Genomic DNA, 11279 nt, shown 5'->3' with positions numbered 1-11279 from the left:
AGCTAGGTGAGATGTCACAACAACTCGGTCCTTAGGGGTGACAGGATGGATATCTCCCTTCCTCGCTCAACCACACAGGTACGAGCACACCAACGGCAATTCACACAGAAATGCCATCCATCCCGTCTAACTCGTCTTTCAAAACCACATTGTATCCCTTCCCACACACACACATTTTCTTTATAAAATCAGGTGGTCAAGGTAGGGTTATCTCAAACAAGGGTGGCTATCCTACCATGTTTTCAGCACGCAAAACCATGCAATTTTATAAAATAGGCCACTGGGTTGTGTTTATAAAAACTAGGACAGAAACATGCATCAAAGGGCGGAATTGAACTTGCCATCGTCAAACCCTTGCGGAAAGTCCTGATCGGAGCACTGTCCTTCGGGTTCGGGGTCGCAGTATTGGTCCTCAGTTGCTTGGTCGCGGTCGGGAACCTCGTCGTTCACTCCGTGTCCTACGACGCAAACAAACAGACACACAATCAAGCGAAAGAACTAAAAGCTTTTACCGATAGGCTTGAATCGGAAATAATTTAGTTACAGGGTTAGGGGCAATATCTCTGGGTGGTTTCTTAATGGCATGGCTAAAACTATACTAGAAAGGGCGTGGTAAAGTTTCGGGTCAATCGGGGGTCGTTTCGCACATAAAATGACGCGCTAAAGGTGGTTTCAGGGCTTAAACGGGGGTCCAGGGGCTTGCTCGTAAACTTTCTAGAAACAGAAGGGCCTTTTTGTAAATCTTGGAAATATAGGAGGCATAACAAAAAGTGCGAGGGATCTACTTGAAATTAAATTTATATCACGGGGGGGTCTAGTTTTGGAAATAGCAAAAGGAATAGGTTCTTTTCGCAAAGGTGTCAAAGGGTGGAGGGGCTTTTAACTAAATAGAGGAGAAGGGAGGGGGTTTTGGGCAAAACTGCCCTTCTTCTTCCTCCCCTCACCACGTGAAACAGAGGAGGGATGGGGAGGCTCGGCCGGCCCCAAATCCGGCGGCCCTAGGGCCTAATCGGCTCGGGCGCATGGGGGAAAAGGGAGAGGGGAGCGAGGGGATCCCGTTCCTACCCTCTCCTTGGGCGGGGCGGCGCGTAGCGGCGGGCCGGCGTGGGGCAGGCGGCGGCGGCCGTGCGGCTCGGGTGGCGGCGGTCTGGGCGCGGGAGAGGAGGCAGGCAGGGCGGCGCAGCTTGTGGAGGGGCGGGGCTGCGGCCGGGCCTATTTATAGGCGGCCGGCGGTAGGGGGAAGGCGGTGGCCGGCGGGCGGCTCCTCGGGCGGCCATTAATGGCGCCCGGGGCTCAGTCGTGCACGTGGGGGGGGGGCCGGGCGGCGGTGTGCGGCACAGAGGGGGGGGGGGCGCGAGCGGCGAGGCGGCACAGGGGAGGCGCGGGCGGCAAGGCGGGGCGCGGCAGCGGCACAGCGGCGGGGGGGCGCGGCGAGGCCGGGGCGCCAGCGGCGGTGGCGTGCGCGAGTGCGCGTGCGCGTGGAGCGCGTGCGCGCGCGGTCCGGCGGCGCGGCCGTGTACGGCGGCGTGCGCGCACAGGAGCAGGTGGCGTGCGTGCGGTGGCGTGCAGGTGGCCGGTGCGGCAGTGGGGCTCGGGAGCAGGGGAACAGGGAGGAAGAAAGGAGAAGGGAGGAGGAAAGGAAAAAGGAAAAGGGAAAAGGAAAAAGAAGAAAAGAATAGGAAAAAGAGAGAAAGAGGGAGAGAAAAAGAATGGGGAGAAAAGAAAGGGAAAGACGCGCGCGCCGGCGGAATTCACGGCGGCGACCGCGCGGCGGAACTCGCGGCGGTGACCGCGGCCGGTCGGCCATGCGCGCGCGGCGCCTGCGCGCGGAACGAGGAAAAGATGGCGTGACTGCGGTTGGATTCGGTTGCCGGTTTCGGGTCTCGGGAAGGTTAGGGTTTCGGGGGGTTAAGGATTTCGGCGAAACGAAGAATTTAGCGTGAAAACTTCGGGCGAAAATTTTCAGGGTGTTACATAGGCGCAGAAGTGGAAACTCTCCGAGAAGAGCAGATGACCGCCACTAGCAAAAGCTTCCAAAACGATGCCTCTAGGAAGGGAACGACACCAAAGATGCCGTCGTCGTCCGACCAACATGGTCTAGGTTCTCACCCGGAACGCCCACTGGAGAGGAGGGAATAGGGGGAAAGAATGACGCCTCCAAGAAGGTGAACGATGCCCAAGGACATCGCCATCATAGGCTTTCGCCTCCACCATGATGCCTCCAAGAAGGTGAACGATGCCCGAGGATGTCGCCGTCATAGGCTTTCACCTCCACCCTATTCCCATCCCAAAGCCGAAGGCCGACAAACACCGCCACAATGCGGGAGAGCCCACCGGCACCCCGCCCAGGCCGCGACCAGAAGGGGCGGCAGCAGAGGCAGTAACCGGGCGAAAGGAGGCCGGCACCCCAGGCTAGAGACCGGCGGCCGGCAACCAACCCCCACGAGGACGGCGCGAGACGAAGACCCACCCCAGGCGAGCGGCGGTGCGACCACGGCCCCCGGCCACCCAAACCACTGGGGGCGCAGCACCCCGGGCTGGGCGGCGATGGCGGCAACCGCGGGCCCAACGCCACCCGAGGGCTGTGGCACCGGCGGCCACCCGAGGCACAGCACCTCGTGGGTTGTTGCGGCGACGGCGCGCAACCATGGCCCCTGGCAACCCGAGGCACAGCACTCGGAGGCCCGTGGGCAGCGGGGGCGGCGGCGGCGCGCCCCACTCGAGCCACCAGGGGCACAACACCTTGGGCATGCGGCGGCGGTGGAGGTGGCCCCAACCTGGGCTCGGCAGCAAATCTGGCCAGCGGGGTCCCAGATCCAGCAAGGAGAAGGCTGGATCTGGCTCCGGCTGCTGGCGGCGGCGAAGGGCGACGAGGTTGCAGGCCGGGAGGAGGGAGGTGGAGGGAAGAGAGAGAAGAGGGCATGGGGAGGCGGGCTGAGCCGACTTCGGCTCAGCCGCGGGCCGCCGCCGCCGGAGGCAGCTTGGGGAGGGAGGGCGGACGGCGGCGGCGGGCGCCCCCCGTGTCGCCTGGGAGAGTGACGCGGGGGAGGGGAGTTTCACTTTTGGTCGAATTGATTGATAGTTTCACACGAGCAGATCAATTTGCACATTGTTGGAGTGTGAATAGATGTGGTGAATATAAACCCAAATATACACAAATTGTTGATATATTACACAAATAGAAAAGCAGCCACCTTCTTTTTATGTCATCAACAAAAATTTGCTCCGCGCTTTTGTTTGTTTGCTGATTTGACCTTCGTTTATGCGAGGGAAATGTCTATTAAAATAATATCACACAAGCTAGCCTGTTAATATAACAGCTTACGGTTAATGTGTCATTCCAACACGCACGCTACAACTAAATGTAAAAGTTTACCCTTAACACAGAAACGAAATGTGTCACTCCACGTTGTGGCCTTCATATTTTACAAGTGACGTTGACATAGTACCGGAATCTGAATGTAGGTTTCAGATGATGAGATATTTCATATTTGGCAGAGTGTCCACTGTAGTTTATCTCTCTGGATTAAGCACACACTTGTTTGAAGTAAACACGATTGTGATGTGCTGAAGAGTTTTCTTTTTCTTTTTTACTAGGATATGCTGACGAGTTGAATGCATGGCTAGTCTACGGCTAAATTACACTCGATGTGTATACGTTGTGGGCTTTTAAAGTTTTAACATGGCTCGCCATATGCGTCGAGACCGCATCCAGGACGCCGTGGTGCGCATCAATGAGTTTGGCCTGAAACGGAACTCGTCATTGTTCTTCCATGCGCTCGTGATGTTCGCCTTCCTCAAACAAGAGCAGCTCACCAAGAACTTTGAGGCACTTTGGATGCTTGGTTGGTCCAACTCAGATGGCTGTGAGGAAGATGCCTTGTATCCTAGGCATGTCCGCCCATTGCAAGGATGCGCAGGATTTGAAGTTCCTGACAAGGGATGTCGATCGAGCTGGAGATACCTTGCATTACATCGCCCGAAGGCCTGCGCTGATCTGATCATCGTGTGCTCAAGGATCTCTATCAAAGCAAAAGGATTGCTGAATGCTGATGTGGACTTCTATAACATGGTATAGTTAGAATTGTTAAATAAAAAGAAAAAGGTTCAGTAAGAGGAATGCCCTGTTTGTGAAGTCATGGACCTTCAATCTGCGAAATTACCTTTCAAGAGCCCTCAGGTGAGACCGTGAGAACGCGGGGGGCACCAGAAGTGAGAGTGCATGTTTATATATGCCACAAGGGGGATCTGTCACTCTGTTGCTTTTGTTAGGGCCTGTTTGGATCCACCCCCAAATGGCAAAAGGGCAAATGGCAAAATTTTTGCTCCTGCCACATCAGATGTTTGGACGCTAATTAGAAGTATTAAATATAGTTTAATTAAAAAACTAATTATATAGATGAGGACTAAATGACGAGACGAATCTATTAAGCCTAATTAATTTATAATTAGCAAAATTACGGTAGCATTTGCCCTTTTGCACTTTGGGGTGTTTGGATCCAAAAGTGCAAAAAAAGTGCAAAAGAGCAAAAGTTTTGCACTTTCTCTTTCTCTTTCCCATTCATCTAAACAGGCCCTTAGTCATCAGTCATCACTAGCCAAATGCCGTGCATTGCAGTATATCCTAGCTCAAATGACAGATTTGTTAGGCTTGACTGCGTCAAATTACCAACAGTTTGATCAGCAAACGTACAGAGCGTAAATTGCCAAGAGCCTGAAAGGTGCGAGAAGAAACTGATGGAACTCATAAGATTGGTATGTAGGCCGCGACCGTCGTGTCTGGTTTGCATTAGATTAGTAGATTAACATTGAGAATATTCATCGCCATGTCACGCTAAAAGCTATATGAATGTGCACGTCTTTCGGTCAAAAAGGTTAACATTATTGCTATGTATGCAGTGAAACATGCTGTAGCTTATAAAGAGAGCCTAATGAACAGTGGCAAGTTGAATGCAACAGAGCTTAGCATCACATTCCATTGGAACAGAACAAATTGTGAACAAAACATGAAATTGGCGCTCAAACCTAGCACAAAATAGGGCGGGTGATTGACGCTCAAACCTAGCAAACAATGGTCGCAGAAATCAACCGTTATTAGAACTAACACCAAAGCTAATGTCCGAAAAGTATTAGCCCTAGATGCTTTCAAGAGGCAATAAAAGGCAGACAAACATCTTCAAAAATGGGCACCGAAGTATTACAACTGGAAGCAATACCAAAATCTGGAAGAATGTTTTAGCCCATCAACTCATCATGAAATGTACAGGCTTAACGATGCTGTATGCATGGATGCCAGTCAGCTCACAGGATGAAATGATTTACATCCCCGTGTTACCAAAGAAGGGTCCCAAAAAGAAACTGATGGAACAAAGCACAACAGAACTCTGCAGAAGTAAACTAATGCAGTCATATAAATCCTAAAAAGAATGATAAATAAAGATATCAGGCAACACATGAAAACATTATACTTTGGTGTACAGCATTAATTAGAATAAATAATAATTATAAAGTTAACATGAGTTGGCAGTTGTGTTGTGATAACCATAAGTTGCTTGAGGCATACACAAAGACGGAAGCAATCCTAGGAACAAAAGTAGTAATAAAAAAAGGGAGAGATTAATCAAAATAAACAAACACATCAACAATTTAGATTAATCAACACAAAGTGATTCAATGAAGGACACAAGACCTTAAACAACAGATGCAGCAACAGCATCAACAAAATACAACATCCAGCCAGCCTACAGAACAGGGGCAGATAAACATTAGTTATGATTCACTTCTGACTTCTAGAACTATGAAGGCAAACTTGCAGCACGATCATCTTCTACTTTTTGTGCATAGCAAGCAAAGTGATCACTGATGAACTGATTGTCAATGCAATCTTCAAATAAGCTTCCAAAATTCTGGTGACCAACAAGCATGCAGCAGCTGAGGCAGAACTAGTGGTTATCACAACACAACTGCCAAATTACCAAACTAGGCTGGTGGGTGCACTAGATTCAGGCCAATCCGACTCTACTAGTACCAATAGGAGCATTAGGTCTAAATTGTCCATGTATCCTGCCACTTAAGCCGTAGAGAAGTCAACAGATACCAAGTTACCAACTTTGTTATACAAGAAGAAAGCCACCGCAAGCCGAAAAATGCAGGATCACATAAAACACCAAAAGTATGCTGCTAACTTGCTGTATTTCACTAATCTGTTTCAGATTTCATCATTAAACCAAACAATAATGATAAGTTGATCACAAGCATGTAGCTAGAACATTAGTTATACCAAGAACCAAATGGTGTGTCAATATCAATATGTTCCCCAGTAGAAAAATGAAAGATTGGAGGAATCAATTGAGGCAATGGCCTTGCCCTGTGCAACAATCAACTTGTACTTTTCTGGAACAAGATCTACCCTCATCCAGTTAAGGCTCCTTTACAAGCAGCCTACTCATACAGGAACGTCTGGAGGTATAATCTTCAGCAAGGCCTGGGACATTGTCCTTATATGGAGTCACAAACTTTTGCATGAAAGTCTTTTCAACCATTGATGCTGTATAGTAGTTTAACTCAAGATTGCAGAAACCCTTTGACCTGAGAACACTGAGCAGATGATGCCGGGGCAATAACCGCCGCTCAAGGCTATACATGATCAGCGCTGGACGTTGCGCAATGTAATGTGCCTCAAGACCAACATCCCTCGTCAAGAAATCTACAACCCTCCGAATCCTGTTCTCACTTGCACCCAGGACAAGTGGCGCTTTCCTCACAATCTCCAAGGCATGGTGTTGTGAAAACCCAATCTTCTTAAACAGCCCTATTTTCTTAGCGACATCCTCTTGGCTCACGAAAGCAACTAAACAAAATGCATGGCGGAACATTGGTGAGTTCCTCTTAATGCCTAACTCCTCCACTCGCTCAGCAGCCTCACGGAGACACTCGGGCTTCATAGTCAACAGTCGGCTGGAGTACTTATTCACGCCGACAATTTCACAAGCACTTAGCCCACACTGCTGGAGAAAGTCCAGGTTAGGCTTGGCCACACTCTCGAAGTCGACAGTGAAGATGCCGGCGTTGTTCCTGAGGCCTTGCAGCAACTTATCGAAGGAGCCAAAGACCGGAAGCCAGAAACTAACCGTGCGGCCGAGGGAGCATCTGCGGAAGGAATAAAGGGCGACCGGGATGATGCGCGCGACCTCAGAGCGCGACAGACCGAGGTTGCAGAGCTCCGCGACGCGGGGGGCGAGGGTCCTCTCCACGCTGGCGCAGAGGAAGTTCGGGTCGGCAGCAACGAGTGTCGCGACGTCGGCGCGGGGGACGCCGAGGCCGGTGAGGAAGGCGAGGACGGCGTCGGGCTTGGAGGGGGACTTGAGGTGGGAGATCTTCTTGGACGCCTTGAGGGCCCGGGCCGGGGAGAGGCCGCAGGTGGCGACGAGGTAGTCCTCGACGGCGAAGGGCTTGGGGGAAATGGTGGGTGCGGTGGTGGAGAGGTAGCTGCGGAGGGAGACGAGGGGGGAGGAGGTGTGGGGGCCGGGGGCGAGGGATACGGAGTGGAGGAGAAGAGGGGCGATGCGCTGCCGGAGTTCGCGGATCATGGCGCTTGCGGCGGCGGCGGCGGCGAAGGAGGGGGCAACGGCGGCCGACGGTATCGAGGGTCTTTTGAGTCATCCAGGGTTCAGTGGACCGGATGAGGAAGCAGTCGAAGACTTGGCCCATTTGGTTAGCGGGCCTGTACGCCCAGCCCACTTTGATGATAGGAGCCTCCGGGACCCTATCGTCTTCTTCCTCGCACATAGCTCCTCAGCTGCCGCCATAGATCACTTGCCCCTTGCCAGCTGCCGCTAGCCATCTCCCTCACACCAGTGCCTAGCAAAATCGGAAGCCCTCATCGATCTCTTGTCTCCAGCTCTCCATTACCCTCAGTCTCGCTGGAGATGCAGACTGCTTGGCCAAAACTGCTCTCCGCTCCGCTCGATTGGAATATAAATCCCTCTTACCACTTCATGTCCTAACTCAAGTCCCAGGCGCCGACCCGCAGTCTGCGTTCCGTGTGACACTCCTGCTCCTCTCAACCGGCGCAGCGCCGCCGCGCCCTCAACCGCCGCCGCCATGCTGCTCCTCCGAAGGCACCTCCTCCCTCTCCTCCGCGCGGCCTCCCCGCTCCCTTCCCCAATCCACCGCCGCGCCTGCCCCCTACTCTCCACCTCTGCCTCCGCCGCCCCTTTCTCCTTCGAGGACTACCTCGTCGCCGCCTGCGGCCTCTCCCCAGCTCAAGCCGGGAAGACAGCCCAGAAGGCCGTCGATGAAACATCCAGACATTCTAAGAAAGCATTCGAGGACCTCTCCCGGTCCCGCCTCAAATCCGCATCCAACCCGGACGCCATCCTCGCCTTTCTCTCCGGCGTCGGCCTCTCCCGCACAGACATCGCCGTCGTCGTCGCAGCCGATCCGTTGCTCCTCCGCTGCTCGGTGAAGACCATCGGCCCCCGCCTCCTCGCCCTCCGGGACTGCCTCGGTCTGTCCGCTCCCCAGGTCGTTCGCTTCCTCCTGGTCGGCTCACGCTCTCTCCACAGCCGCAGCATCCTTCCCACGCTCCAATTCTTGATCTCGTTCTACGGCTCATTTGAGCAGGCCCTGGTGGCAGCAAAGAGGAATCGCGGCCTCCTGCACGCGAGCCTTGAGAAGACGATCGAGCCTAAGGTAGCGTTGTTTCGTCAGTTTGGTGTTCGCGATATTGCCAAGCTGTGTTCAAACAACCCAAAATTGCTTACGTTCAGCCTGGAGCGCGTGCAAGAGTTTTTGCTGCGGGCGGAAGAACTTGGGGTGCCTCGCAATTCACAGATGTTCAAGTATGCGGTGGCTGTGGTCGCCTGTAATTCCAGAGAGAAGGTTGCTGCCAAGATTGAGTTTTTTAAGAGGACTCTTGGTTGTTCTGAGTCCGAGGTTTCCATTGTAGTGTTCAGACAGCCAAGTATTTTAGGAGTCTCTGACGAGAAACATATCCGCAAGTTTGAGTTCCTGATCAATGAGGTTGGGATGGGGCCACGGTACATTCTGGAAAGGCCTTATCTGTTTGCATTAAGCCTGGAAAAGCGTCTGCTCCCACGGCATAGGGTTCTGAAGGTCCTGCAGGCAAAGGGATTGTTGAATAGCAAGATGAGCTTTACTAAATTCGTTACGATTGGAGAGAAGGCTTTCAGATTGAGGTTCATTGACCCTCACAAGGATTCTGTTCCTGGTCTCGCAGGTTATTATACCACGGCTTGTGCTGGTGGTGTGCCCCCTGAAGTCCAACTATCATCCTGAAATATTTAATTTATATAATTGAGGTGGATTGTAGAATTGCAACTCATGCTCACTAGCAACTGTCCATGGTACAGTACAGACTTTAGAATTTTATGTTTCAGCAATATAACTACTTCTGATCTTTGACTAGACATTGTCCAAGTTTTAGTTGTGGTTATCGATGAGCATTAGTTTTGAGTTATTTTATAGAGTTACTGTGCGAGTATAATCACTTCTTCCTAGCACATGACTTACTTTGTCCTCAAAGTTAGCTACTAGTAATATGATAGTATTAGCTTCCCCTTTTCTCTAACCATGTATGTTTCATCAGAGATTATCTTTAAGTACCTCACACTAGTTTTTTTTTCTTTTTTCACACTAATCACTGGTACTTCTGTGAGGCTTCCCAAATTTTGTATTTTGCTGAATGAATTGCTTTCATTTCTAGTGTTGTTTATATTTTACATTCCTCCATCGATGGCACTTCACTAGTTTAGTGGCCAAAATTCATGCAGAGTTGGAGCTCTCAATGAGACACACACATAATACTGTGTAAAAACAACAAAATTTTCATGCTTTCTCTAGACTGTTTTGAGTGCAATGAGCTCAACCTTCTCAACAAATATGATTGTTTGTTTGCCTGAAGGGGATGAGTTACTAATAGTCGGAATAAACCATAGGTAAGGGATATTCATAAACTGTTAATGTATTGGTATTGCCTTACAGAACTCGTCACTCAGTTACTGGTATGGCTTCTAGCTAGATTCTTGAACTATCATTTTGATTCAGTTATGAAGTGCAACAAAACTATTGAGTAGGGCAAGTTAATACGTTTTCTCGAACAGACAAGTTAATACTTTTGTGTAGCTTTATTTCTATATAAGAAATATGGTATCTTTTACTTCCTAGAATGCTCAAATTAGAACCACTACTGATTTCTGATTGCTCATAGTCCAAGTTGTAGTTTATCTATGAAGGAACTGGTTTGACATTTATGGGGTCTTACTGCGTGCATTTGTTATGTCGCTTACTCGCTTCTGCTTAGCACACGGCTAAAGAGTATCCTTAACATAGTTGTTCTGCTGCAGGTAAGTATTTTTTATAGCACTTAATCATACTGGAATTTGACAGTATTAGCTTTCCCTTTTTCCTAACAAGCATGGACTATTTACAAGCCTTTTTCTTTCCTATCTGTCATTCCTTGTTCTGGGTTTATGGCAGTTCACATGATGTGTTCTAGAACTTATTGAAGTGTTTTCTAAGCAGTATCACAAAAGCTTCTGTATCCACCGGTATCCTCTATTTTGAGCTGCTTGTGAAAGTCCAGACCTCTGGATAGCCCCTTGGTGAGTGTTTGATTGAAGTCCAGTTGCTGTCCATGTTTTGATATATTCTTCTGTTTCTTATTTTCCATAGCTCAAGTGCAGAAAAAAAGGAATCAGGTAGACCAACCACAAGCGTTAACTTTGTATGGCTTGTGTGATAAGAAGAAATTATCTTCATAGGATCTATGTTCATTTTGTACGTTTAAGGCTGTAAAAGCTTGTTTGCCTCCAAAGTCCACACAGTAATTGATTCGAAGATACAGAGTGCCAACTTCCAGAATAAGATTATGTGCTTTACAGTTTGTGGTTTCTCAGTAGCTGTTGTTTTCCTTGTGAGTTTTTTTTCTGTCAGTTCCGGTTTATGTTTCCCATGGATTTGAGTGATGGCGTTACACAGGCAGTACTGGACAAGTGCAGTGTCAGCAGTTCAGTGCTTTTGCCAGCTCTCCTCTCAGCTTTGCATGGAGTTTGAGGATCTACTCCATCCCACCTAAAACAAATGCAACTCTCGCTTCTCGAGGCTTCTCGAGGAGTCAAGCAGTTTCATATTTGACTAAATTTATATAAAATAGTATAACATTTATGTTACAAACATTTATGTTATAAAATAAGTATCATTAGATTAGTTATGTAATATATTTTCATACTAAATCTATTTGGAGATATTTATGTTAG

General features: G+C 49.7%; 2 protein-coding genes across 4 annotated transcripts; one reads left to right on the top strand and one right to left on the bottom strand.

Moving 5' to 3' along the window:
- Positions 1-5562: 5562 nt before the first annotated feature.
- Positions 5563-7709, bottom strand: LOC112889242 (transcription termination factor MTERF2, chloroplastic-like). Of its 2 annotated transcripts, XM_025955784.1 has the most exons (2): positions 7131-7709; positions 5563-5741 (listed from the first exon to the last, which is right to left on the bottom strand). In XM_025955784.1, exons 1-2 carry the CDS (start codon positions 7587-7589, stop codon positions 5691-5693), a joined length of 510 nt encoding a protein of 169 aa, XP_025811569.1. In that variant the 5' UTR covers positions 7590-7709; the 3' UTR covers positions 5563-5690. The 2 variants fall into 2 exon arrangements, with proteins under 2 accessions (XP_025811569.1, XP_025811568.1); XM_025955783.1 differs by having other exon boundaries at positions 5627-7709.
- Positions 7710-7806: 97 nt separating this feature from the next.
- On the top strand, positions 7807-10914 carry LOC112889241 (transcription termination factor MTERF9, chloroplastic-like). Of its 2 annotated transcripts, none has more exons than XM_025955782.1 (2): positions 7807-8526; positions 8626-10914. In XM_025955782.1, exons 1-2 carry the CDS (start codon positions 8104-8106, stop codon positions 9298-9300), a joined length of 1098 nt encoding a protein of 365 aa, XP_025811567.1. In that variant the 5' UTR covers positions 7807-8103; the 3' UTR covers positions 9301-10914. The 2 variants fall into 2 exon arrangements, with proteins under 2 accessions (XP_025811567.1, XP_025811566.1); XM_025955781.1 differs by having other exon boundaries at positions 7809-10625; positions 10707-10914.
- The last annotated feature ends 365 nt before the right edge of the window (positions 10915-11279 follow it).

Source organism: Panicum hallii, chromosome 4 (assembly GCF_002211085.1).
Source record: "Panicum hallii strain FIL2 chromosome 4, PHallii_v3.1, whole genome shotgun sequence".
NCBI lineage: Eukaryota > Viridiplantae > Streptophyta > Magnoliopsida > Poales > Poaceae > Panicum > Panicum hallii.
Note: the sequence above shows the minus strand (reverse complement) of the source record. Positions and strands in the feature narration are given on the sequence as shown.